The sequence below is a fragment of the Panicum virgatum genome, chromosome 3K (assembly GCF_016808335.1).
Source record: "Panicum virgatum strain AP13 chromosome 3K, P.virgatum_v5, whole genome shotgun sequence".
NCBI lineage: Eukaryota > Viridiplantae > Streptophyta > Magnoliopsida > Poales > Poaceae > Panicum > Panicum virgatum.
In genome coordinates this window covers 8,521,691-8,549,297 of record NC_053138.1, presented here as the reverse complement: position 1 = coordinate 8,549,297, position 27,607 = coordinate 8,521,691, and the positions used below count along the sequence as shown (strand labels likewise).

Here is a 27,607-nt window from a genome sequence, read left to right as displayed (position 1 = left end):
CCCATCATAGGCTGACAAAGCTTACGATCGATAAATGGCATACAGGAAAAAGAATCATGATCCCACAAATACCAACTACAAATAAGCGCAGTAACGGATAGCAGTAGTGACCGAGACTGTTAATGCTGTGGGAAACCAACCACAAGTAAACTGCGCAGCTGGACTGCCCACCAAGTAAACCGAGTCTCATGCCATACTGACAAATGAGCACCAACAAACACATTTGGTTTACCTGTGCAAGATGTTAAGCCAAATCACAGGATAGTAAAAAAACATTAATTGGCTCCGTGTCACAGCAAGCTGATTCCTCACCAAACCATGGCTTTTGGTTTGTCCTTCCACGGAAGCTCAAGCTGAACAAAGTCACCACTTCAACACAAAACATATGAATGGTCAGCTGCTCCAAATCAAAAGTGAAGGGCTCTGGTTATTGACCGCCACTTCAAGGAATAATTTATTTTCCATCAAACATCAGGGTAACAAACAATCTAAATTAGCACCCAAACCCTAAATACAATGATGGTACACACAAGCATTCACATGTATTTGTCCTTCGCCAAGTGATGGCCCCCCTATTCCTTATACCCAGTAAATGTCAGGAAAAATGTACAACCTGCTCCGCTAGCCACATTAAGCCTTCACTTCCAGTTAGAAAATATCCTGTACCAACCTGACATAAAGAAAATACACCAGTTATCACATGGTTTCATCACTTGAACTCAAAAAAGGAAAAGAAACCACAGGCATCCTCATTCGTTTGGTTCAGTTCATCCTAAACAATCAATCAGAACTCTTGAATCAACATATTTCACATAAGTTAACCCTACCGCTTAAATAAATCCTTTTTAGTCCCAAGCAGGTTGTCTAGTGATGAAAACCAACTCGAGGCCACCAACAAGGATATAAAAACTACTATAACTGCTGTTAGATTGATAGCCTAGGTCATGGTGATTCTTTGGTGGTCGTCTATCCTTACCATCAGATGAACTCTATGCAGATCCCACTTGGATCATACAAAACACTTGGCTCACACCAGGTTGAAGCAACAAAGCATCTGCACTGGTGTCTCCTTGTATCAACCAACCTGATAGCCCTCCAAAGTAAAAATCAAGATTATGCCAACTTTGCCAAATTAATAGCGAACTCGGAGATTCCAATGTGATGCCCAAGCTACTCCGAATCAGTATCTAATGATAAACACAGGCGAGGCCTAACAGACCGCGGTTGCCGAGGATGAGAAAATATATTTTCGATCCTTCTCGGATTTAGACTCACTCCATTGCATCTGTCATTGTTCGTGCTTGGGAGAGCAGAGGCTGCAATCAAGAACAAAAAATGTTTCAACAGTAACATCAACCAGAAAACAAATTACATGAATAGTTTGTTGAGGGCTGTGTCATGTATACTGGTAAAGGTGAGGACACAAACAGCTATAAGCTAGAAGGTCAAAAACTCAAAATATCATGTTCAATTTATGCCACAAATTCAGCTTAAGCCCATTAAAACTAGATTGTTCTTGCTACTCTAGTCATTATTGAATCATTAAACATGCTTTAAAAGCAAACATAGAAAACTCTTAAGTTCTCCAACCAACAGATAATACAGGCCCACATGCTAAAGAATTATAAGTTGGTAACAAATAGAAAATCTTCAGAAATTCAGTATAACTTAATTTCATTTCAGGGTGATGCCAAGTACAGGAGGGCAGGGCCACTCAGCATAAGTTGCTAAAATTCTTGCCCAGTTATTAGTGTCCAGGGAATTAAATATATTCTGGGGCTTTTTTAAAATATCAGACTTTGCACATCTTCTAGGAAAAAAATACGACCTAAGATGTCTGCCTTCAAAAGTTGACCATGATGATCCTGAAAATGGTTGTCGGGCTACCAAAAAGAAGTGTAGTAAACCGTTATCTTTACGAACAAAAAATCACAAAAGGAAACAATTAAATTCATAAAAGTGAGACAGACCAGCATCAATTAAAGGTTCGACCCCTGCCTCTTTTGATGGCAGTTTTGGCTGTGATTGCAGACCATCAACACTTGCAGACTCTTCATTACCGTCTCCACCTGCCGCTAGTGTAAGAGAGATCCTCCAATCATCAGGGTGGACACCATTTGGAGCATTAGCACGCTCGTTCAATTCTTCCTGAAGGGAAACAGTGGAAGGTTGACTTGGAAATAAAATTTGCAAAGACGGATCATCGCCAGCTAAAGCCAATGGGTTATCAACCAAGCTTCCATGCATGTCATTACTGTTCCGGTAAATTGAAATATCGTGAGCTGCTGAGGGTTCCTCTATGCCAACATTACAATCAAGAGAATAGTCATCTGGTGTAATATTAAACGAATTATGTGAAGTAACAAAAGGATTGGCAACATCAGTCCCAAAAAACTGGAATCCTTGCTCTGGTTGAGGATATGAATGCATTTGCCAGTTATTTATCTCAAAATCACCAGCATTGTTACTTAATAAACCAAGGCCACTTGTGCCAACACCAGCATCCTCCTGGTATCTTTCAGGATATCCAGATGCAGCACCACTAGTGGCGAAAGGAAAATTGTTGCCATCTGTAGCAGTATTGTCAAAGACAGCTGGCGGTTGAACAATCGTGTCGTTTTCTTCATCAGAATCACTAAGAACAATGACATCTGCAGCATTATGTTGCTGCTGCTGCTGCTGCTGCTGCTGCTGCCTATCCTCTGTATTGTATGTCTGACCAAAGTTACGGGCAAAACTGTCAAACTCTTGGTTCAATGATATATCAAATTGAGTACCACCCCCTTCTTGGTTCACACTTGCGTCTTCTCCATCTCTGTAACTCCCGGTGGGGCTACTGATCATAGGCAGAGTGTTAGGTGCTTGAAACCCATTGTTGTTCTGGATGTGATTTCCAACCATAGAAGGTTTCTTGTCATCTGCCTTACTGCTAACTTGCCATATGCCATTAGGATTTCTTTTGATTCCAAGTTTCAAACTTCTATGTCCATCAGAAGTACCCTCTATCTTGACTTGATTCAGATTTTTTGCACCAAGGTTTGTATCTTCCTTTAAGTCACAAAGTGTGCCATCAGGCATATGCCACTGAGATAGCTCTCTGGTGGCAGCATCACCCTTCACACGCCATGATCCATCAGGTTTAACATCAAGCTCATTCACATCTTCACTGCAATTGCGCAACTACATCCAAAATGAAAAAAAAAATTGAATCAACAGACAACAAATTCTAGTAAAAGCCATATGAAAATGTGTGGCAAGGACCTACCAAAGAAGTAATCCGATTGAAATAAGGATCAATCATCAAGTTCTCAAGAGAGTAATTCTTTAAACATATTGGACATTGCCACTGCACAAAGCAAGAACAGATCAATCAAAGAGGTAGCATGCAAAATATGATACCATGTGAAATGGAAAACATGATATCTTTAATAATCAAAGCTGGCAGAAAATAAAAAGGCAATTATACAGTAAGGATGGTCCCTCATCCCTAGTACCACACTGACATAAGAGCAAACAAACCCCTCCCTTTCCCATTCATGGATACTATAACTGTTCATGAATAGTGTAGTTTGGCTAGCCCTGCATGCATCTCAAGCATGGCCTGATCACACCCATAAGATTATTAACAGAACATTTTTTTTCATAATCCAGTATCTCCTACTAGAAAATAACACAAATCAATAGCATCTTGGGGCATTTCTAACTAATTCGCGCAAGCAGAAATTAGGCCTGCCCTGGACCAAAGCCGTGCTACTGCAGGCATAAATACTGACCTTGCGGGAGCGTTGATTCAATTCCACAAAGGTTTCAAGATCAAAACAACCCATGTGAACACAAGACTTGAACCTTCCAGCAATCCTCATTCTGGATCCACTATTCTGAAAAAGAAAATATTTGAGAAAAAAGTTAGATAAAATTCAAATACTGCAAACCACACCAATAAAAAGCATCAGGTAGGTTTAGCTCATCATGCCACCTATAGCCTGCCATGTTGGCAAGGAGAGCACCTATCACAATGCTTATGTTTGCTTCTGAGTAAATAATAGTTAGCAACTCTTTCCTAACACTAATCAGCTAGCTGAGCACAGAAAAGCACTCTGAGAACATAGCTGGTTGCTACTACCTACGAAGAAAAATTTAAAAAGGCCTACCATACTGACATATATGATAAAGCCAATTGAAAACATCACCATGAGTGAAACGATAACACCTTTTTCACAATAAATTAACATCGTCAAAGAAATAGTATGTGCAGAAGAAAACTCACAGGACAACGAAGGTTGACTGTAACAGATTCAGTAACCACTTCCAAATCGCTGTCACTATCAGCATTATCTGTAGCCCCTCCACCTCCAAGACAGCGTCGAACACGAGCAAGAGCATCCACAAAAGACTCCCCTTCACCTTCTTTTGGGATCATGTCTAATACCTGCAACATAAATATTAGTGTCAGGCAAGAGAAGAAATGAGGGGTAGGTATAATCTAGTCATAGCACTTCTGGGTTTTCCTTGTAGGGATAATTCTATTTGTTCTGAGACATAACAGGAAAATTTGTGTGTGCGCGTGCGGGGGGGGGGGGGGGGGGGGGGGCAGCCTTCGCAGGAATTATTAATGAACTGTTGCTGGTACTGCGCTGTGATGCATTAACTTTCCACCAATTTGGTTAACTCGTCCATAGCCCATCAATAACATAATTTACACTACTGGAGTTTGAAACATAATAACAAAGATGAACAAGCTAAAAATTGACAATACATAGGCATTACTTAAAAAACGGGAAATCAAATAATATTATAAATCATTTCAGCTGCATGATAAGTAGCAAATCAAATGAACAAAACCTGAGCAACGGTCCTCCTCCTAACAATTCGGACTCCAAAGCAAAATGTTCGAGTATCAACTCTTGATAAGCTAATTTTATTGATTCCTTCTCTACTGCACGTCGTTACCTGCAAATGAGCAAACACAAGAATGACAACTTGAATCCATCAATAGAGAATTTGGAAACGGATTTCAAACTAAAGCAATGTTGTGATCAAATTATCATAAAAACTACGGAAGTCTAACTTTGCCTCATCCACTAGAAATGTGCACCCAATTGCTTTATCTCTAAATGTAAAATGTAGACAGAAGGGTGCTAGCTTAAATTTTGCCTTATTGCATATTTTATATCAGCAGTACAAGCTTCTTGGTAAAACCTGAAAGTGGCCATTGCATGATGGACTTGCCTCACATCAACACACAGGGCTACATGCTATTACATCTTTGGTGAAAATGTTATCTTGTCATAATGCCATCAAAATGGTGTTTAATACTTGTGTGGAACATGATGTTGTTGACTGCATATCCGATTCTGTATAGTAATGGTTTATTTTCTCTTGGTACTATTTCAAAGTTATTTCACTTTTTCAAATGGTATTCATAAGGTTTGCACTACTCCTATGACGCAGGATACCATGATCGAATATAAACTTGCGAGCCCACTAGAAAGTTATTTCTGCCAAAAAATACAGCATCTTTGGGCCATAAATCTCATTGTCCCATACTCGCAAGCAGAAGATCACTGCTGAATGACATGATATATCAAGCCTCATGTAGAAGTAAACTGTGTGCTCACTCGTTAATGACAAATATTGTGTACAGAAAGGAAAGGAAAGGAGCTGGCAACTAGAGTGTGAGGCAACAGGAAACAAAGATGCAGTACTATATCATAACTTCTCCATTGTTATGTGATGGTTTGGCCAAAATGTGTACATCTGACCTAAGTAATGATGAGCAAGACAACTCAGCCAACGAAGAGCGGCCCAACAAATTGATACAGCATGCTGCTTTTGTAAATGTGACCAAGTCTCAACTACACAGGGTCCCAAGGCCTTGTGATCAACGTGGACTTGTGATCCAGTATCTTAGCAAGTAGTTTATATAGCAGTACACATTTTGAATTTTTTGGATTCCCATAATACTATTCCATGAGTAGATCTACATGAATCATAACTTGCATTATTTTATTTTATTTTTTCAAAAAAGGCATGTTGCCGATCCCTATAACTCCAGGCTTCAGAAAAGCACAAGAAAATTAAGTGAAATCTATATCATGCCAAAATACATCTAGCTAAAAGTCTCGAGAGGACTATAACGAGTACACAAAATGCCAGTGTATGCTCAGAAATCGTTAAGTACCATAAGTATACAAAATGCCAGTGTGTTCAGAAATTGTTAAGTGTGTCATACAGTTATAAAGAATGCTACAAGACACATGGGACCTTAAAACAGCAGACACCAGAAGTGTAGCTCAAAGCATCCTTGAAAGAGATGAGAAACAAGCTTATATTCTGTTCTAGCGGGGATCCATTTTAAAGGTGTAAGTGAACCAAACAGAACACAAAACAGACCCTGGTGGTAACAAGATGGTAGAAATGCTGGCTAGAAACATCCCCCAAGGAAACAAATGGCCTACTGAGGCTAGATCCTATAAATGGCACAAAGTAAGAATTAACTCACCAGTGGCCCATCATCCCGTCCATTTATCCCTAGTAACTGAGAACCAGGTCTGGTCACTACTCGTACAGGAATACCTGAACAAATAGAACTAAATATCACACTGAAAATCCCTTAATTTCATTAAATATCAAAGTAAATTAATTGTATGCATCTCAAGTATAGCTGAACAACATATAGGCCGAGTTTTGGGCCTGATTGCATTTCAACAAATCCAAGTTATACAAGAAAACTCAACATTACCATTCACTTGCAATTCTGCATATTGAGGCCATTGCATCCTGAATTGGACTTTGTCATTTATAAGAATGCACCAAACCTGTCCATCAGACCCACAACACAATCTCTAATTAACAAGATAGGATAATTGAACCAGTCAGTGTGTTCAAGTGTCTTCCTTAAGTCTACGACATGATAAAACTTAATCCACGGAATCAAAGATATTTTATCAGACGCAAATGTTCTCAATGTGCAATGCTATATAATACACAGTTTGCAATGATTTGAAATATAACTCATAGTTGGGGTACATGAGAAATCAAAGAAATTCCATGTTGCAGAAAGAACATAATTAAAGTGTGCAATATTTTATCAATATCAAGGCAAGTGAACTGTTTGCCGAGGAGAGAGCAAACCTGAAGCTCATATTCTGGTCTCTGTACTGTTTCTCTATCTGCTCGAGAAAGCTGGAAGGTCTTCTCCACACTTTGAGATACACTTGTTCTAGAGACATAAAAGGTTTCATAAGAACACATTTATGCATAAATAAACCAACAACATCTGTCCAGAAAACAAATCAAATAGCTGAACAAAAGTCTAATCAAATGGCACATTATTATTCAATAGATGTGCCAAAACACAACTATAGACAATCTTAGTCCACATATATTTGGATGTCGTGTCACATTAATAATGAATCTTAACAATTTAAGAATCAAAGACAATAAATATTATACTTCCAAAGATGTGGAACATTCAGACACCAATTCAACACATTTTAGTATACATATGAGGAATAGTGCTAACCATTTTAACACATTTATATCAATGAACGGTTTTCTGCTTGCATTAACAATTAACAATGCTGGGAGGATCATCAAATCTTAATGACCAACCAAAGATCCAGAAATGAAGTAACCCCCAATAGGACTGTGTTGGAGATATTAGCATTTGTTAATTGAAAAACAAGCATATATTTATGCATCGCAGGGCAGCAACAGCATAACATATATCCATATGGTTTAAAAATAGCTCCTGAAAACAATAGAGTATTAACTTCAACCCTCAAAGTTAAAATTAATATGACTAAGATAAACATAAAAGTACTTGTCTAGACAACCTACAAAAGAAAAGGTACATTGAAAATTCGTCAAGACTGTGATTGTAAGATATAATACGACAACAACATCAAGTTACAGTATATACCCACCCATCATTTCCAACACCAGATGACATGAATTTCACAGGGGGCAAAGGATTTCCTGTATTCACCCAAAACCTGAAAATTCAAAGTGTGAAAAAAAAACAAGAACAAGAATTGCAATTCCCAGTGGTAAGCAATGGGAAATTTTAAGTAAAGCTGCTCAAGTGCATTGCCAAATGCTCAAACGCCAAATAAAGCATAAATAGATTTACAAAGTTTCACCTGACTTTTGGTCATATACATTTGAGGAACTGATGAAAGCCATACTAACTTCAAATGCACAAAAAACTAGACACGCCTAGAAGTTTAGTGTTCAATAAACAAATTATTTCATTTACATGTCATATTTATCGCTAAAGGAAATGGATTATTAACGTGTTCAACCAAATCAAAGAGAACAAGTCGCTTACTAGGCACACTATAAACTCAAACAAAAGACAAACAACGGTTTTACTTAACCTAAGGAATGAGTAATTTTCACATAACATATAAATAAAGCAATAAATGCGTCTAAAAAAGTCTGGTGCATAGCATCTCCATTAAATAAAGTGGCAAATTCGATACCATTCATCTGGATATCAAACTAAACCACACAAAACTAAGAACAGTCAATAAGGCAACCAAGCAAGAGGTAGCATCGTGGTAGTAGCCTAGGTAAACAAGCGGCTATGGGACCGGTTACTATATCACAAGTGAAGAAACTAGTAGAACAAAAAGGGGTTCTAAGAAAACACAGGGTGGGTGAAGAGCGTATTCTAAAATCACATGAAACCATACAAGAAAAAAAAAACCATAGCAAAGTTGATATACTATATTACAGCTGCTCTTGTGAAAAATAAATGGGAAACAAAGTCAACCAAAGAAGTCATAGCAGGACATACGGGTCTGCCCGGTTCAGTCGGCACAATTCACAATAAAAATGAGGCGGAACTTCAGGGTTAACACCCTCTGTGGGCTTATCTGGAATGAGTACGCAGGTCATGTGCTGCCACACTTGGCATTTGGCATCCTCACACTGCAGAAAACAAGATGCAAGATAAAAAAAATTCAAAGGGACAAGACACCAAAAGAAACCGGTTGTAGTTAAAGAAATAGTTTCACGTAAAACGTGCCTTTCAAATTGAAGAAAAAATGTACGAAAGGATATGATACCTTGATCATATTGTCATTTAGCATGGTGCTACTACAAAGGCAGCGGACCTTAGTCTCCACATGATAATAGTCAGTGGCTTCCTCTTTGGGCCTGAAATGACTGAAATCTGATCCGCTGTGGCTCCTAGAGGCTAGATCAGGAGCACATTGAACTTGCATTTTCCTGCTAATGGAAGCATCAAGGCATCAAAAGAAACTAAGTCAGCAACTTCATCTAACACAATCAACCATCTGTTATGTAGTTTCTCCTGACAATTTGGCAAACATGTAGAATCTTACCTGTATGTATCATCAACAACTTTTGCCACCGCCTCCCTTGTAAGAGCATTTTTTCTCCCCCATCCATGATGGCGTTGACCTGAAACAAGCAAGCAGAGCCTAAGAACAGGATTTCATTGAAAAAACAAACTTAACAATTCAGATGATGAAAATGCGAACTGGCTGATGTTCTAATAAAGAAGTGATCCTTTTTTCTTGATCAACAACAGATATATAAATGATCTGTACTCTATGGCACAGATGTGGATAACAAACCTAATGACTTGAGCACAACTGAAAAGCATGGCTATCCAATATTGAACATGAAAAAACGCAGTAGTTTAAGGCCAAGATGTAGAGGAATATGCAGAAAAGACAGGCATACCTTGCTCATCTGATAACAGAGCCAATACCCTGTCGACTAGGTCCTGTAGTCAACAATTAAGAAAATGGATTAGATACCATGAAAAGCAAAGTTGAGGCAAGGACAGTAAATATGAGGTTCTGAAATAGCAATACTGAATTCAAGTTCTTTCTGTAAACAGCATACGAGCCCAACAAGGATTTATTACAGGATGGTGAGTCCACCCCAAGGGCTCGAATAGCAAGCCTCCATTCAGTAGAAATTGTACATGTCCGGGTTAGTGAAACGAAGTTTTGCAAAAACTGGGAATAAAAAAGGAAAACATTTGCTGACCTGCTTCTTTCCCTGCTTCGGCAACCCCAGCTGATTCAAGATATCTTTGAGCTCCTTTATTCTAAAGTATGCAAGTTTATCCTACAGCAGACAAGGAAAGGATCAACATCAAAGCTTCAAGAGTAATCCATCAGTATGATGTGTGCATGAAGCACACTACCAGATTCCTCATGTTTGATCCGTGGGCCAAAAACTACAAGCGAACTATCAACTCTAGAGTCTAGAACCACATACGAGTTAAAGAGAAGAGTGATTTTGGTGCTTAAGCAAGATAGGAGCAGCTGAAGGAAGTATTGCATCATGCAACAGAGGGATCCAATCTAGCCTACCAATCAGAATTCATGAGCAATCAACACGCGGACTAAATCGGTACAGGAACAACCCCAAGAGCACATATAGCTCCAAGAGTAAGGATTGAACTACTGCGGGCGGTGGACGACTAACAAAATAAGCCGCGGGCTAAGCAATTCCACATTTTTTGGGGGAAACCACGAGGTGACACTGGTACCGATTACCGAAAGCGCTGGAACTTGGCACGGAGCTCCCCCAATCCGCCCGCCCCTCTAAACCTCAGCACAGAATTAATCACGGAGGCGGCGGTGGCGGCGGAGGCGGGGGCGGAAAATCCGGTAAACCCGAGCGGAATTCGCGAGGAATCGGCGGAGATCGGGGGGCGAATTGGCGCGCGCGCGCGCCTACCTTGCAGGTCGAAGCGAGGTCCGCCATGGCCGCCACCCGCCTGCTCCCGCGCGAGGAAACCTGCGGAGGGGCAAGGGCATGGGGAGGGGCCGATCGGTAGGGGGGCCGGGCTGCCGGCAGCGGCGCCGGCGAGGAGATCCGGCGATCGGGGCGCCGAATTGGGAGCGGGCGGGACGGCGGCCGCGCGTGGCTGCGGCGGCGCCTCTGCCTCGTCGCCTCCGTTTGTATCGACGATGGCTGTGGGTTGGGTTTTCTTTTTTCCCTTTTTCCTCTCTGCTATCTATCTCTCTCGTCTCGTCTTCTCGCGTCGCGCGTGCTGGTGGGACGGGTTCGTCGTCGGGGGAGGGGGAAGTTTCTCTCTCCTATTCAGCCGCCGCGGCGGACGTATCGGCCGCTATCAAATCCGGTTTTCTGCGTGGCCGTACGAGTCCGCGACCGGCCCAGCCGGTGGTCGTCGAGCCGTGCCCGCGCTTTACGCCTTCGCTCCCCCCCCACGGCAAATGTCTCGGAGTCGCTCGGGCAGTCGCGCTACCCGCAGTCAAACTATTATAAGGTTTAATAATTATATTTTATTTTAAAATAAAATAATTTTTATTTTTGAATAAGTTTTATATATTACTAGAACAATTAAAAAGTTATTTCAAAATAAAATAAATTTGTTCTAGAATAATTTTTTTATAGAATATTTTAGAACAAATTTGACTATGAACTATTTTATTAAGTCAGTTTAAGCCCAACGACATAAAATTTAGAGTGGGTGACAAATTTATTTGGAATCACTCAAAATTTGGAGTGGATGACAAGTTTGGAGTCACCAGCGGCCCCCTCCTCCCTTGCTTTTCGCCGCTTGTGCTTGCATGCGCTTACATTTCTATTTCTATATGTCATTTGCGCACTGCTCGGAGAGCAGCCAGCGTGGCCACGATAGCAAAAAGTTTTAATACCGTCCGATGACAGCGCTGCAGCTGCCTTCGAGGGCTGCGGTCTCCGACACCGACGCGGATGATCTGCTTGGCACTGCAGCACGCGTCTCCCCCACCTCTACTCTTCCACTTCCTAGTGTATGGCGAAGGAGAAGGCGGCGGCCGCCGTGGCATTGCTGGCGAAGGCGGGCGCGGGTTCCTGGGGCTCGCGGCGGCGGGCTTCATTGCGGGGGAGCGCCTGCGCAGGTGGCGACATCGCTGACGCTGCCATCAAGGCCACCATACAGATGCTGTGAAGGCGGCAGCAGGTTGGCAGTTCGCGGAGCCTGCACCCATGTCGATGCGGCGGCGCAGACGATCCAATGCAGTCAGATCCACTGCCGTTCCCCGCCGTCCGAGCCGTGGGTGAGCCTCGCCGCCCCACCACCTTCGTCGCACGCTCCCCGCCCTGCCCGCCGCTTGCCTCCCTCACCGCCGCCGGCCCGACGCAGCTGAGCCGTGGCCGCGCGTTGTGGTTGCCGTCGTCCTCGATGGAGCAGCAGCAGTAGCCGGGGCTCCGCCCCTCGCGCTCGCTGGACCTTGCCCCCGGCGCGGACCTCCGCATCAGCGGGAGGACGGAGGGGGAGGTTGACGATCTCTGTCGCAGCTTGTGGCTCTCAGGGCCCGAGGAGTTCGCCATCCCCGTCGCAGCCAGGGAGGCGGTGCAAGTCGTGCTCTAACTCGGACCTCCTCCCCCGGATGATGATACGTCCAATGCAACCACAGAGGCCATGTTCATCATCTATAGATTCTGTTCTTCTCTTTCTCCCTCCAGTGAACAACGCAAACCTCTGGATCAAAGAGACCCCCTGCTAACCTCAACCCCATTCATGACGACCTCTTCCAGGTACGCATCTGTAGTGCCAATTCTTTTCCCTCTTCACTTCTAATTTTGTTGAATCCTATCAGATGCGTTGCATCTCTTTCTCCTCTACAGATCAATTACTAATCTTAGATCTGCTAATTTCAAGCAGAAATCTAGATTGGCTAATTTCTCTTCGCTATGATCATTCATAGAAGCGTTTACCTCTAAGATTATTGAGCTCTGCACCATACTAATCTATTAATTGATCAGGTAATAGCATAAATTCGTACATTATTTTTTTCCCACAAGTGCACAGAACAGGAGACATTCAAAGGGGATACTAATGGTAGTTCGTTTTGGATTAATTGAACTCCCAGTTTTGTTTAAGGCATTTGGATTTAGGGTTACTTTCCAAATGAAAATGAAAAGGGTTGAAACAGAGTACATTGGGTGTTTAAACAACAATGATTTCGAGGACATTTCTTCCACTGGGAGGTAAAAACTAAAACTGTTGCATCAAATACAAAACAAAGTTGACTAATACTCTAAACTAATACTTTTTTACATTAATTGTTTAGTGGTATGGTGAAAAGGAAATATTATGGTTCAAATAAGTACTTCCATAGGTTTTGATAGGCCTTTCTGTGCTGTTGCATTTTTAGTAAAAATATATGATTTAGAAACAAAAGTATTAGCATTGCACCTACATGTTCAATCGGAAGAATTCTTTTGTAGATACGAAGTTGTGCTGATTTGGTTATATTTATTCTATCTAAACAACAATGATTTTGAGGACATTTCTTCCTCCGGGAGGGAAAAAATTGAAACTGTTGCATCAAATACAAAACAAAGTTTACTAATGCTCTGAGCTAATACTTTTTTACATTAATTGTTTACTGGAATGGTGAAAAGGAAATATTATGGTTTAAATAAGCACTTCCATAGGTTTTGATAGACCTTTCTTTGGTGTTGCATTTTCAGTAAAATATGTGATTTAGAAACAAAAGTATTCATGTGCTTGGAGAGTAATCAATTTAGTACATGGTCCTTCAACGTATCTGTTGTGACTAAGCTACAAGTTGCAGTATTGCAGTATCACCCTTGGCTATCATTTCTGCTGCTATAGGCCAGCAAGGACAAGCAGGGAGCAAGCATTGATACATATTCTTAGGTTCTAAGTTTGGAGCAAACTGTTTATCCATGTGGTTTTATGCTATATCCTTTGATCATAATTAACTTCACAGCAACAAGAAAAATCCATGTAAGTGAACCTCTACTGCATTCTTAGATGGATCATTTTTTTGCCTCATCTATATAATTATTGATGTGTAATTATTGACTAATTTGGTTCCATAAATGGACTAATGATTTAAGTGTTTTCCAGAATATTTTGCAAAGTAGTTTTGCACATGTTAATTTGCCATCTAAATTCCAGCATCAACCTTTCCACCAGCCGAATACATAGCCCCCCAAAACAAATACTGTTATGTTCGATTATAGTTACTGTGGTCCACATTCTATTGATGTCCCCAATTACAGCTGCTATCCAGTTACTATGGTTCAGCTCCAACCCATGCCTTCCGTTTTTTCTTGCTAGAATCAGAACACCTTTTTCCCCCCAATATGGGTGCAACAGTATGCTTGAATCTCTTACAACTACCTGCTTGCTCCAAATCCAGAAACCAAACATATGGATGCTCCAAATGCCTCATATACTGATATGCACTCAAATTTAAAAATAGTAACTACGTTTCATCCAAAGAATTCAAGTGACTTATATGTGGATAATACCCAGCTAAAGATTTCACAAAAAAAAACTTCCATGTACAATGGCAGCTTTTTTTTTTCTATCGATACTACATATGAATGCAGCAACCTTTATTCAACCTAAATTGACCAATGCAAACTAATTGATAATGCCAAATAAAATTGGAAGGAATTGTACGCACACTGATCTGAGACAATGACATCCTCGCAACTGTCACTGTGCCAAATAGAATTTGGACTGTTATTCAATTACTTTTTATTTGAGAAATTTCCATGTGTTCCTGTTTGTGTGTTCAATTTACTTAAATCCTTGATGAACATTATAGTTTGTTGTCTGCAGAGTAAAATTAGTGTGCATATTTACTCGAGCTCATAGACTGATCACCTTGCCACTGATGTTTCAAGGAAAAAATGGTTTCAGCAAAAAGCTCTGCATTTTGGTAAGCTTCTCTTCCTTCTTACTTTTATTTATCCATGATATCTACTAACAATGTTAGCTGTTCTTGATTACTTTTTGTTCTGAGAAATTTTCATATTAGTATGTGCTATTGTGTATAAGTTCAGTTTAGTATACCATATAATCTGAACATATAATGACTGGTTTTGTCTTATTTAAATTTGAGAAGCACGAATGTTAAGAAGTTAGATAATTGTCTACTCGAATATTACAATCTTCGAATGACAAATCAGCATGACCGACAGACTTTCATTTTTGTCGTTTGTATTCTATAACCATGCAACTTCTTAGAGCACTAAGATAGAGATGAAAACAGGTAAACATCATCTACACCTGTCTGCGTACCCTAGAAAGTGAAACCAATTGATCACTCATTGGAGTTAAATTTCGATGAACTGCAGATCAGGAACAACGCAAGCATCCCAGGGGCTTCACAGTCAGAATAATCTGCGCCAAAAAACATGATAAGCGATAGCACCTCTGTACTGACATATAACCATGCATTCTACATGAGCTACAGTTGTGCTGCACCATATAGCTATTAGCATTTCCAACTGTGATATTTATGTTAAGTTTATACATGTTAAGATTAGCCTACATTAGAAAAAGGAAGCCTAAAAAAACAAGACCAAAGCAAAACCATGCCAATGCTTAGAGCATTAAGCTAAATTGGAAAAAGATTGCCATCATTTGCTCCTACCTTTGATACTTTGCAATTGACATCAAGTTATCACTAATTCGAATTAAATTGCAATGATTGCAGATCAGGAGTAGGACAACCATTCCAAAGACTTTACATTCAGCACTGCATGTGCCGGAAGATATAATAGGTAGTACTAAGATATAGCTAGCTGTGTATTGCACGCAAAAGATAATTGTACTATTACATATGCCTACTAATGTATAGACATATCACGCTAATGCTACATTTATATATATATTAATGTCATCCTACCTTAATCTAATGATTGCTAGGCGCGCCTTGGTGCGCGCAAAGTACTCGTGACTATTGACTTCAGCCGGGGCGTCACCATGGGCCAGGCAGGCACGTCTCGGATGGGCTGGGCTGACATTCAAGAAGCCTCGCTGGACACAATTCCAGCCCAGAGCGAAAGAAATAGGCAATATCAGCGGCATGCTCAGCTTTCTTTCTTTTGATTGATCGGATCTTGTTGCTCCATTCTCTCGGATAGTGCCAAAATTTGCAAAAAACATCTGGAAACCAAGCCGACCTTGAATAAATATTCAAGACTCAAATTTGAATGGGCAGGGTTGTAACTGTGACAAAGTGTGGCAATGTATGGGCACTATCCGTTGCTAATCTCTCCATCAAAAGCGGAAAAAGGTCAAGGTCAATAAATCACTGCTCTTGGGGTAAATATGAGTGACGGGATTACAGCCTAAAACATCAGTAAGGCCCCTGTTTAGTTGGTGAAAAATTGTTGATTTTGGTACTATAACACATTTCGTTGTTACTTGACAAATAATGTCTAATTATGGACTAATTACGCTTAAAAGATTTATCTCGTGCTAATCAGTTAGACTGTGTAATTAGTTATTTTTTAACTGCATTTAATACTCAATGCATGTGTCCCAACATTCGATGTGACGGGTACTGTAGAAATTTTTTTGGGAACTAAACAGGGCCTAATTTGTTGTACATACTTCGAAATGCCAAATAAGTATTCTTTAGACCATGGCAGATATATAGTGTAATTTCCTAATGCTTTGTTTACTGGCGCCAGAGGTGGATCTACATGGGAGGCTAGGGGGGATCAAGCCCCCCCACCCCACCCACCCACCCACCTTCCCAAGGTCCATGGATACCCCCTAAACCCCCCTCCATTTTTGGAACCAAAGAATGAAGAACAAGAGAATGGAGAGTGAGCCCCCTTTTGATTTGGCTGCTGGATTCGCCCTTGACTAGCGCATATATGAACTACAGTCAGACCATCCCCTGCTTGAAGAATACCGGTTCACTTATGATGCTAGGTGGTTCAAGGATCCGATCTAGGATGTCCTAAGCTTTTGGGAAGCATCACGGCGACGGGAACTTAAACTTGTCACTAAAGAGGAGATGTGGATATGCAGTTTCTGCAAATTTGCGTCAAAAATACATGATGATCGCTTCCACCTCAAGGTGTTAACAAATAGTGTTTTAAAGGCGACCCAAGGCGAGATTGGTATGCCTGGACGCCTAGGCAGCGCCTAGACGTGTGGTTATTGCACAAGACGAATTGGGTCTGCCTGGACGCCTGCCTAGGTGATGCCTCTGAACTATACTCGACACTAACCAAGAAATCCTCAGATTTGGTTGGAGCTTGGTGGAATATTTGACACTGAGCTGAAGAACCAAAAGTAGTTTGCCTTACGTTCATCCTTTCGTTTGTTTTTTTTATGGGCATTCTTTCATTTGTTCCTTTATCTTCTCAGGGAGAAATGTAAGTTTGTGGCTCACATATTATCGATTGGCAATAAAATTATGTTCTCGGTGACTTGATGTACATATGTAATGAAGAAATCACTTTCTGGAATATTCTTTTGTGGGGTTTGAATTTGGGCTAATGGATTATTTTGTGCATTGTGATCCACTTCATCTCTTGTCTAGACTAGAGATAATGGTTTGTAGACAGATACGAGTAGGATGCTTCTTTTGCGAGATACAATAGGCTGCCAGGGTAGCGCATTTTAGAGGGATCTTAGAAGAACCTTAAGACTTCAATCGCATTTCTCATACATCCGGAATGTCGTTGAGCAATCATTTGGATTTTTAAAAATGAAATGGCAAATTCTCTACACGATGCCACTCTATCTTATGTACAAGCAAAAGATGATTTGTTGTGGCAACCATGGCCCTTCAAAATTTCATTCAGGAGCATGGAGGTGATGAAGAAGACTTTTCTCATCTCGATCGTGATCCTACTTTTATACCAAAAATTCCGGGAAGATACAACAAATATATTGTGTCATCGTCAACGTCTGATGGGTCAACATTCGTAGTAAACGCTCCGACTATGGATGTATTTATTGATGAGCTAGCCACCACAATTTCTCTTGTTTGGAACTAGTGGACAAAGTTTATCATTCTCCTTTTGCATGTGAAGTTGCAAATTATCTATGCGAAAAAACTACTATTCTCATTTTGCAAAGTATAAATATAAATTGGTCGATTGATGTATGTTCCTTTTTTAAGGAACGCACTGTAGCAAATTACTTTAGCGGATTACTATAGCACGTCAGAAAAAAGAAATGGAAGGGCAGAAAAGACTATTCCTCCTAATACCTCCCTTTTGTGGAGCTCGAGTCGGCCAATCAGCCAAACAGGTAGAACTCCTTGTTTTTCTAAAGTTGGTGGAGTGGAGCTGAAAAAATATGGAGTTGAGAGTGCCCTATATGGCTCACATGAATAGAAGACCTGTTTACATATAAACATGACGAACTGATACTTGTTTTACAGAAACGACAAATGGAATCAACTGGCAGGTATTGTGAATCGTATAGAACAAACAATGTGATCGTAACTGGAAAACAATCCAATTGACTCGCAGGTCGTCCACATGCGAAAGCCCATTCTTTAGCATGGCTGATTTTCTCCTGGCAGATATGGGCATTACTTTAGCAGAGGGCATCGAAGGAGATTGCCAGGAGGCTGCACGGGTCAGTTTCGGAGCTGGTGGTGATTGCTTTTCTGGATTCGAGTCCCGGCCGTTGAAAGCTTTTGTGATCTCACCCTCTCCAAGGTCATGCTCTTAACTGATCAACGGTCAATGTTGCTTTCCTTATCAGCCCCATTGAGGTCCCCAAGGTTCTGCAGCCATCCAGCGCTCCAACCAGCTCCAGCCCCACTGCAAGTTGTTTGGGTCTACAGAAATTGGGTTTGACAGATCTCGAAGTGCTTTTCCACTGCAAGCAACACATTTTGAGGGATTTTAAGCTTGCCAACATAGAACGAGATGAAGTATATATATAGATTGGCATCTGTTCTGAGAATAAATACTTTCTACGTGATGTGAAAATACGTAGGCAAGTGCTCTTTCTCATCTAATCGCTGCCTCTTGACAGCTGGCGATTGAACAATCTTATCATTTTCATCAGAATCACTAAGAACAATAACATCGTTTTCTTCATCAGAATCACTAAGAACAATGACATCTGCAGCATTTTGCTGCTGCTGCTGCTGTCTATCCTCTGTATCGTCTGTCTGACCAAAGTTACGGGCCAAACTGTCAATCTCTTCTTGGTCAACACTTGCGTCTTCTCCATCTCTGCAACTCCCAGTGGGGCTAATGATCACAGGCACAGTGTTTTGTGCTGGAAATCCAGTGTTGTTCTGGATGTGATTTCCAACCACAGAAGGTTTCTTATCATCTGCCTTACTGCTAACTTGCCATATGCCATTACGATTTTTCTTGATTCCAATTTTCAAACTTCTATGTCCATCAGAAGTACCCTCACTCCTGACTTCATTCAGATTTTCCACACTAGGGTTTGTATCTTCCTTTGAGTCACAAAGTGTGCCATCAGGCATATGCCACTGAGATAACTCTATGGTGGCAGCATCACCCTTTACACGCCATGAACCATCAGGTTTAACATCAAGCTCATTAACATCCTCACTGCAATTGTGCAGCTACATCCAAAATTAAAAAAAGGAATCAACAAACATAAAAATATCTAAGAAAAGGCATAAGAAAAATGTGTGGCGAGGACCTACCAAAGAGGTAATCCGATTGAAATAAGGATCAATCATCAAGTTCTCAAGAGAGTAATTCTTTAAACATATTGGACATTGCCACTGCACAAAAAGAACAGATCAATCAAGGAGGTAGGAAACAAAATGTGAAACCATGTGAAAGAAAACATGATATCTTTAATCATCAAAGGCGGTAGAACATAAAAAAGCAATTATACGGTAAGGATGGTCCCTCATCCCTAGTACCACACTAACAAAAGGGCAAACAAACCTCTCCTTATTCCATTCATGGACATTAGAACTGCTCTTGAATAGTGTAGTTTGGCCACCTTTGCATGATCCCAAGCATGGCCTGATTATGCCCATAAAACCACTAATAGAACTTTTTTTACTTAATCCAATGTATCTAGTACTAGAAAATAATACAAATTAATAGCATCTTGGAGCATTTCTGACTAAGTTGCGCAAGAAGAAATTAGGTCAGGCCTGTGCCAAAGCCCTGCTAGAGACTCATGTTCAAACAGGCCTAATGCACATCTCCATTTAGATGCGCTGCTTTTTTTTTGAAAGATGTTAGATGTGCTTCTGCAGGCAAAAATTCTGACCTTGCGGGAGCGTTGATTCAGTTCTACAAAAGTTTCAAGATCAAAACAACCCATGTGAACACAAGGCTTGAACCTTCCAGCAATTCTCATTCTGGATCCACTATTCTGAAAAATAAAATGTTTGAGAAAAAAGTTAGATAAAATTCCAATACTGCAAACCACACCAATAAAAAGCATCAGATAGGCTTAGCTCAACATTCCAGCTATAGCCTACCACAAAATATACGTTGGCAAGAACACCTATCACAACACTTATGTTTGTTTCTGAGTATATTAATAGTTAGCAACTCTTTCCTAATACTACTCAGCTAGCTGAGCACAAAAGAACCACTCTAAGAACATATCTGGTTGCTACTACCTATGAATAAAAACATAACAGGAAATAAAAACATGACCATCAGTGAAATAATAACACCTTTTTTTTTAAAAAAAACACCACCACAAAAAGGAATATGTGCAGAAGACTCACAGGACAACGAAGGCTGACTGTAACAGATTCAGTAACCACTTCCAAATCGCTGTCACTATCAGCATTATCTGTAGCACCTTCACCTCCAAGACAGCGCCGGACACGAGCAAGAGCATCCACAAAAGACTCTCCATCACCTTCTTTTGGGATCAAGTTTAATACCTGGAACATAAATAATAGTATCAGAGAAGATAGGAGGGGGTTAGGTATAATCTAGCCATAGCACTTCAGGTTTTTCCTTTTAGGGATAATTCTATTTGTTCTGAGCCATAACAGGAATTTTTTTTAAAAAAAAGCACGGCCTTTAATAAGAATAATTAACAAACTGTTGGTGATACAGTGATGCTTGAAACTTCCACCCATTTGGTTAACGCATCCATAACACATCATTAACATAATTTACACTACTCAAGTTGAAACATATTAATAAAGATGAACAAGCTAAAAATTGGAAATACATAGGCACTACTTATAAAACGAGAAATCATAATATTATAAATCATTTCAGCTGCATGATAAGTAGCAAATCAAATGAACAAAACCTGAGCAACAGTCCTCCTCCTAACAATTCGGACTCCAATGCAAAATGTTCGAGTATCAACTCTTGATAAGCTAATCTTATTGATTCCTTCTCTACTGCACGTTGTTACCTGCAAATGAGCAGACACAAGAATGACAAGTTGAAACATGAACAGAGAATTTGGGAACAAATTTCAAAGTAAAACAATGTCGTGATCAAATTATCATATAAACTACGGAAGTCTAACTTTGCCTCATCCACTAGAAATGTGCAACCAATTGCTTCCTATCTCTGAATGTCAGATATAGATATAAGAGTGCTAGATTAAAACTTGCTTTATTGCATGTTTATTATCAGCACTACAAGTTTTTTGGTAAAACCTGAAAGTGGACATTGCATCATGGACTTGCCTCACATCAACATACAGTGCTACATGTAATTACGACTATGGTGAAAACTAGATCTTATCATATTGCTGTCAAAATAGTGTTAATACTTGTGTGGAACATGATGCTGTTGACTGCATATCTGATTCTGTATAGTAATGGTTTATTTTCTCTTGGTACTATTTCAAAGTTATTTCACTTTTTCAAATGGTATTGATCAGGTTTACAATCCTACTACTCCTATGATGTAGGATACCATGATCGAATATAAACTTGTGAGCCCAGTAAATTCAAGGCAAGACACTTTCTGCCAAAAAATACAGTATCTTTGGACCGTAAATCTCATTGTCACACAAACATGCAGCAGATCACTCCTGAATGACATGATATACCCAGCCTAAAGTAGAAGTAAACCTTGTCCTTCTCTAGTTAATGACAAACATTATGTAGAAAAAAACGGGATTGGAGCTGGCAACTAGTGTGTGAGGCAACAGGAAACTAACTTCTCCATTGATATCTGTAGACGGTTTGGCCAAAGTGTGGGCATCTGACCTAAATATAATGAGCAAGCCAACTCAGCAAGCGAAGAGTTGCCTAAAAAACTGATACAACATGCTGCTTTTGTAAATGTGACCTAGTCTCAATTCTACTCAGGGTTCCAACGTTTTACTGATCAACAAGAACTTGTGCTCTAGTATCTTAGCAAGTAGTTTATGTAACAGTCCCCATTTTGAATTTTCTGACTCCCATAAAACTATTTCATGAGTGTATCTACATTGTGAACCATGAACTTGCACTATTTTATTTAAAAACAAAAGGCTTGTTTTTTAGCCCTACAATTCAGGCTTCAGGAAGGCACAAGAAAACTAAGTGAAATCTGTATCATGCCAAAATGCATGTAGCTAAAAGCCTCGAGAGGATTATCACCCATACACAAAATACCAGTACGCTTAGCAATTGTTAAGCGCGTCATAGAGTTATAAAGAATGCTATAAGACATAGGAGACCTCAAAACAGCAACAACCAGAAACGTAACACAGAGCATACTTGAAACAGAAAAAAAAACAAGCTTATATTCTGTTCTAACAGGAATCCAATTTAAAGGTTTAAGTAAACTAAAAATAACAGAGCGCGATGGTCAAAAGATGGTGTAAATGCTGGTTGAAGACATCCCCCCAAGGAAACAAATGGCCTACTGAATCTAGATCCTAACAATGGCACAAAGTAACAATTAACTCACCAGTGGCCCATCATCCCGTCCATTTATCCCTAGTAACTGAGAACCAGGCCTGGTCACTACTCGTACAGGAATACCTGAACAAATAGAACTAAACATCACACTGAAAATCCTTAATTTCATAAAATATAAATGTAAATTATATGCGTCTCAACTATAGATGTACAAAATATAGGCCAAGTTTTGAGTCTGAGTGCATTTCAATAAACCCAAGTTATACAAGAAAACTCAACATTACCATTCACTTGCAATTCTGCATATTGAGGCCATTGCATCCTGAATTGGACTTTGTCATTTATAAGAATGCACCAAACCTGTCCATCAGACCCACAACACAATCTCCAGTTAACAGGACAGTATAATAGAACCAGTGAGTGTGTTCAAGTGTCTTCATTTATTCTACGACATGATAAATCTTAATCCACAGAATCAAGATATTTTAACAGAAGCAAATGTTCTCAATGTGCAATGATATATGGTACACAGTTTGCAACGATGTCAAATATAACTCATAGTTGGGGTACATGTGAAATCAAAGAAATTCCATGTTGCAGAAAGAACATAATTAAAGTTTGCAATAATTATCAGGATCTAGGCAAGTTAACTTCAGTTTGCAGAGGAGAGAGCAAAAACCTGAAGCCCATATTCTGGTTTCTGGACTGTTTCTCTATCTGCTCGAGAAAGTTGGAAGGTCTTCTCCACACTTTGAGATACACTTGTTCTAGCGATTTAAAAGGTTTCATAAGAACACATTTATGCATTGGTAACGCAATAACATCAGTCCAGAAACCAAATTAAATAGCTGAACAGAAGTCTACTCAAACGGCACGCTCTCCCTCCATCCCTTATTAACAGTCGCTCGGGAAGCGTGCTGCCCCTGCCCTCACAGCCACATTTCCCCAGCGATTGCTAAAAAGGGAAAGAGGGAGTATAGACAACCGTAGTCCCCATATATTTGGATGCTGTGTCGCATTAATAATGAAGCTTAACAATTACGAAGCAAAGACAATAAAACATTATTTTACTTATATACAAATGAGCACTGATGCTAACTATTTTAACACATTTATATCAATTAATGCTTTTATGATTGCATTAACAACTAACAAGACTGGGAGGATTATCAAATCTAAATGACTAACTGAAATCCAGAACTGAAATAGCCCCCTATGGGATTATGTTGAGATATTAGCATCTGTTAATTGAAAAACAAGCATATATTTATGCATAGCAGGCCAAATGCTTGTATTAACAACCTCCGGGAAAAAAAGGCATATTGCCCATTCAGTAAGACAGTGATTGTAAAATATAATATGGCCATCACAACAAGTTCCAGTATATACACACCCATCATTTCCAACACCAGATGACATGAATTTCACAGGGGGTAATGGATTTCCTGTAGTCACCCAAAATCTGCAAATTCAAAGTGCTGTAATGAACATGAACATTGCAATTCCCAGTAGTAAATAAAAAGAAATTTTAAGTAAAGCTGCTCAAGTGCATTGCCAACTTGGTCATATACATTTCAGGTACTGACCAAAAGGCATATTAACTTCAATTGCACAAAAAGGCATAACAACTTCAATTGCACAAAAAGGCATAGCAATTTCAATTGCACAAAAACCTAGACATGCACAAACGTTTAGTGTTCAATAAACAAACTATTTCATTTACATGTCATATTTGTTGCTAAAGGAAATGAAAAATTAACGTGTTCAACCCAATCAAAGAAAAGAAGGCGATTACTAGGGACAATATAAACTCAAACAAAGACATGACTGTGTTACTTAACCTAAGGAATGAGTGTTTTCATTTCACATAATCCATAAATGAAACAATAAATACATCTAAAAAGGTCTGGTGCATAGCTGCTCCAGTAAAATAAAATGGCAAATTCAATACCACCATTCGTCTGGGTACCAACGTGAAACATATCAAACTAAGAACAGCCAATCAGGCAACCAAGCAAGCACTAGCCTCGTGGTAGTAGCCTGGGTTGTTAAACAAGAGGCTATGGGATCAATTACTATATCATATATGGATAAATTAGTAGAACAAAACGGGGGCTCTAAGAAAACTCAGGGTGGGTGAAAAAGACCACATTCTAAAATCACAGGAAACCATACAAGAAAGAAAATCGTAGCAAAGTTGGTTTACTATATTTTAGCTACAGCTGGGCATCCCAACGGCTGCTCTTGTGAAAAATAGAAGGAAACAAAAGTAAACCAAAGAAGTCATAGCAGAACATACGGGTCTGCCCGGTTCAGTCGGCACAATTCACAATAAAAATGAGGCGGAACTTCAGGGCTAACACCCTCTGTGGGCTTATCTGGAATGAGTACGCAGGCCATGTGCTGCCACACTTGGCATTTGGCATCTTCACACTGCAGAAAACAAGATGCAAGATAAAAGATTAAAAGGGATAAAGCATCAAATGAAACTGGTTGTAGTTAAAGAAATAATTTCACATAAAACATGCCTTTCAAATTGAAGGAAAAAATTATATGAAAGGATATGATACCTTGATCATATCGTCATTTAGCATGGTACTATTACAAAGGCAGCAGACCTTAGTCTCCACATGAAAGTCAGTGGCTTCCTCTTTGGGCCTGAAATGATTTAAATCTGATCCACTGTGGCTCCTAGCGACTAGGTCAGGAGCACATTGAACTTGCATTTTCCTGATAATGGAAGCATCAAGGCATCAAAAGAAACTAAATCAACAACTTCATCTGACATCATCAATCATCTGTTATGTAGTTTCTCCTGACAATTTGGCGAACATATGGAATCTAACCTGTATGTGTCATCAACAACTTTTGCCACCGCCTCCCTAGTAAGAGCATTTTTCCTTCCGCATCCATGATGGCATTGACCTGCAACAAGGAAATAGAGCCTAAGAACTGGATTTCGTTGAAAAAACAAATTTAACAATTCAGATGATGAAAATGCAAACTGGCTGATGGTCTAATAAAGAAGAGATTTTTTTCTTGATCAACAACAGATATAGAAATGATCTGTACTGAACTATGGCACAGATGTGGATAACAAACCTAATGACTTGAGCACAACTGAAAAGCATGGCTATCCAATATTGAACATTAAAAACGCAGTAGTTTAAGGCAAAGAATCAAAGATATAGAGGCATATACAGAAAAGACAGGCACACCTTCCTCATCTGATAATAGTGCCAATACCCTGTCAACTAGGTCCTGTAATCAACAATTTACAAAATGGATTAGATACCATAAAAAAACAAAGTTGAGGCAAGTACGGTAAATATGAGGTTCTGAAATAGCAATACTGAATCCAAGTTCTTTCTGCAAACCCATAATTACAACCAAAGTGAGTTGTACACAGCATACAAGCTCCACAACGATTTATTACAAGACAGCATGCCACCCCAGAGGATTGTATACCATGAATCCATCAGTAGAAATCGTACATGTACAGGGAAGTGAAACGAAGTGTTGGAAAAAAAAACTGGAAATAAAAAAGGAAAACATTCGCTGACCTGCTTCTTTCCCTGCTTCGGCAACCCCAGCTGATTTAAGATATCTTTAAGCACCTTTATTCTAAAGTATGCAAGTTTATCCTGCAGCAGACAAGGAAATGATCGATATCAAAGCTTCAAGAGTAATCTATCAGCATGATGTGTGCATGAAATACTACAAGACTCCTTATGTTTGATCCCTGGGACAAAAACCATAAGTGAACTATCAACTCCAATATCACATATTAGTTGTAAAGAACAGTGATTTTGGTGCACAAGAAAGCTAGGAGAAGCTGAATGAAGTACTGCATCGTGTAGCAGAGGGATCCAATGTAGCCTACCAATCACAATCCTGAGAACATAAATACCTCCAAGGCTAAGGACTGAACTATTGCGGGCGGTAGACTAACAAGCTAAACCGCAGGCTAAGCAGTCCCACATTTTTTTTATTTGTGAAACCACGAGGCGCCACTGGTAACCAAAAGAGCTGGACCTAGCCACGGAGCTGACACAATCCGTCAGTCCCTCTAAACCTCGGCAAGGAATTAGCCACGGAGGCGGCGGCGAAAAATCCCGCAAACCCAAGAGGAATTCGCGGGGAATCAGCGGAGGCAAGGGGCGAATTGGCGCGAGCGGGCCTACCTTGCAGTCCGCCATTGCCGCCACCCGGGTGATCCCGCGCGAGGAAACACGCTGAGGGGCAAGGGCATGGGGAGGGGCCGATCGGTGGGGGGCCCGGGCTGCCGGCTGCGGCGTCGGCGAGGAGATCCGGTGATCGGGCCCCGAATTGAGGGCGGGCGGGAGGGGGCGGCGGCGGCGGCGGCGGCGCCTCTATCTCTTCGCGTCCATTTGTATCGACAGTGTAGGGGTTTGTTTGTGTTTTTTTTCTTCTCTCCGCTATGTATCTCTCTTCTAGCCTGGCAGGTCGGGCCCACAACCTCCTCAGTCTCCGATGCATTCGTCCCCCTCCGCCGCGCCGCTCCAGGAGCTCCCCGTGGAGGTCGTCAGTGACGAGGAGATGGCGTTGATCGACGCTGCTCTGGCCGCCGCTGCAGCGGGTGCCCGCCCCCTCGTCTCCTCAACCGCTCGCCGCACCGCCGCCCAGCTCTCCTGCGCGGCCTACTCCGCCGCCGGTGGCGATATTGAGGACTCCCCTGTGCAGCGGAGGTCGCTTCTCGCCCGGTTCCGGGAGCGCCGCGCGCTCGCCATCACCGACATTACTGCAACGGTAACGACGTCGCCCACGCCCAAAGCTCGCGCGCCTTTAGCATTTCCTTGTCTCCTGGGCAGGGGAGGTCAGACGTGCTCGCATCGAGTGGTTCTGACGGTGAGAGCCCTTCTTGCGGCAGGAATGGTGCGAGAAACAGATGGAGTTCGTGCTCGAACACGGCAAGCCGGAGAGGACCGAGGCCATGAAGGCAGGTTCGGAACGCCATGCGCAGCTCGAGCAAGAGGTGAGTCCTAAATTTCTGGTTCTCCCAA

General features: G+C 40.8%; 3 protein-coding genes and 1 long non-coding RNA gene across 12 annotated transcripts in view; 2 read left to right on the top strand and 2 right to left on the bottom strand.

The window, feature by feature from the left end:
• Nucleotides 1-386: 386 nt before the first annotated feature.
• LOC120697310 (E3 SUMO-protein ligase SIZ1-like) lies at nt 387-11,095 on the bottom strand. 6 transcript variants are annotated; one of them, XM_039980483.1, is made up of 18 exons: nt 10,729-11,095; nt 10,030-10,110; nt 9,718-9,760; nt 9,354-9,432; nt 9,075-9,237; nt 8,804-8,937; nt 7,929-7,997; nt 7,135-7,222; nt 6,743-6,818; nt 6,503-6,576; nt 4,843-4,950; nt 4,268-4,429; nt 3,774-3,878; nt 3,266-3,346; nt 1,971-3,180; nt 1,829-1,883; nt 977-1,316; nt 387-670 (listed from the first exon to the last, which is right to left on the bottom strand). In XM_039980483.1, exons 1-17 carry the CDS (start codon nt 10,753-10,755, stop codon nt 1,289-1,291), a joined length of 2,583 nt encoding a protein of 860 aa, XP_039836417.1. In that variant the 5' UTR covers nt 10,756-11,095; the 3' UTR covers nt 387-670; nt 977-1,288. The 6 variants fall into 6 exon arrangements, with proteins under 6 accessions (XP_039836417.1, XP_039836416.1, XP_039836414.1 ...); XM_039980482.1 differs by having other exon boundaries at nt 9,075-9,240; nt 10,729-11,041; XM_039980480.1 differs by lacking the exon at nt 1,829-1,883 and having other exon boundaries at nt 9,075-9,240; nt 10,729-11,058.
• A 3,613-nt stretch (nt 11,096-14,708) lies between these two features.
• LOC120697315 lies at nt 14,709-15,684 on the top strand. Its single transcript, XR_005684432.1, has 2 exons — nt 14,709-15,201; nt 15,483-15,684. It is a non-coding gene; the product is annotated as an uncharacterized LOC120697315 (long non-coding RNA).
• A 2,408-nt stretch (nt 15,685-18,092) lies between these two features.
• On the bottom strand, nt 18,093-27,000 carry LOC120697312 (E3 SUMO-protein ligase SIZ1-like). 3 transcript variants are annotated; one of them, XR_005684430.1, is made up of 17 exons: nt 26,768-26,904; nt 26,147-26,227; nt 25,802-25,844; nt 25,430-25,508; nt 25,154-25,313; nt 24,883-25,016; nt 23,977-24,045; nt 23,263-23,350; nt 22,868-22,943; nt 22,633-22,706; nt 21,029-21,136; nt 20,487-20,648; nt 20,018-20,122; nt 19,434-19,514; nt 18,717-19,349; nt 18,572-18,622; nt 18,093-18,524 (listed from the first exon to the last, which is right to left on the bottom strand). XR_005684430.1 is itself a non-coding variant. In XM_039980486.1 (16 exons), the coding sequence occupies exons 1-15, from the start codon at nt 26,780-26,782 to the stop codon at nt 18,720-18,722; spliced, it is 1,905 nt and encodes a 634-aa protein (XP_039836420.1). In that variant the 5' UTR covers nt 26,783-26,904; the 3' UTR covers nt 18,093-18,622; nt 18,717-18,719. The 3 variants fall into 3 exon arrangements, 2 of the variants coding, with proteins under 2 accessions (XP_039836420.1, XP_039836418.1); XM_039980486.1 differs by having other exon boundaries at nt 18,093-18,622; XM_039980484.1 differs by having other exon boundaries at nt 18,093-19,349; nt 26,768-27,000.
• LOC120697314 (exonuclease V, chloroplastic-like) overlaps nt 26,948-27,607 on the top strand; it is a 38,370-nt gene continuing 37,710 nt past the window's right edge. For both annotated transcript variants that reach the window (XR_005684431.1, XM_039980490.1), the window contains exons 1-2: nt 26,948-27,353; nt 27,475-27,579. Coding sequence is in view for 1 of the 2 variants with exons in the window: in XM_039980490.1 (XP_039836424.1) it covers nt 27,078-27,353; nt 27,475-27,579 (381 nt within the window). In the remaining variant the exon portion in view is untranslated. The remainder of the gene's footprint in view (nt 27,354-27,474; nt 27,580-27,607) is intronic.

Bases quoted from the DNA above. Each gene is read 5' to 3' on its own strand.
- LOC120697310 (XM_039980478.1), bottom strand. From the start codon at position 10,755: ATGGCGGACCTCGCTTCGACCTGCAAG. The intron at 3,879-4,267 runs GTGAGTTTTCTT...TTTCTTTTTCAG, and splicing joins CAGTCAACCTTCGTTGTCCT to AATAGTGGATCCAGAATGAG. The intron at 3,181-3,265 runs GTAGGTCCTTGC...TTTTGGATGTAG, and splicing joins TCAATCGGATTACTTCTTTG to TTGCGCAATTGCAGTGAAGA.
- LOC120697312 (XM_039980484.1), bottom strand. The intron at 22,944-23,262 runs GTTTTTGCTCTC...TCTGATGGACAG, and splicing joins AACCAGAATATGGGCTTCAG to GTTTGGTGCATTCTTATAAA. The intron at 20,123-20,486 runs GTGAGTCTTCTG...TTTATTTTTCAG, and splicing joins CAGTCAGCCTTCGTTGTCCT to AATAGTGGATCCAGAATGAG.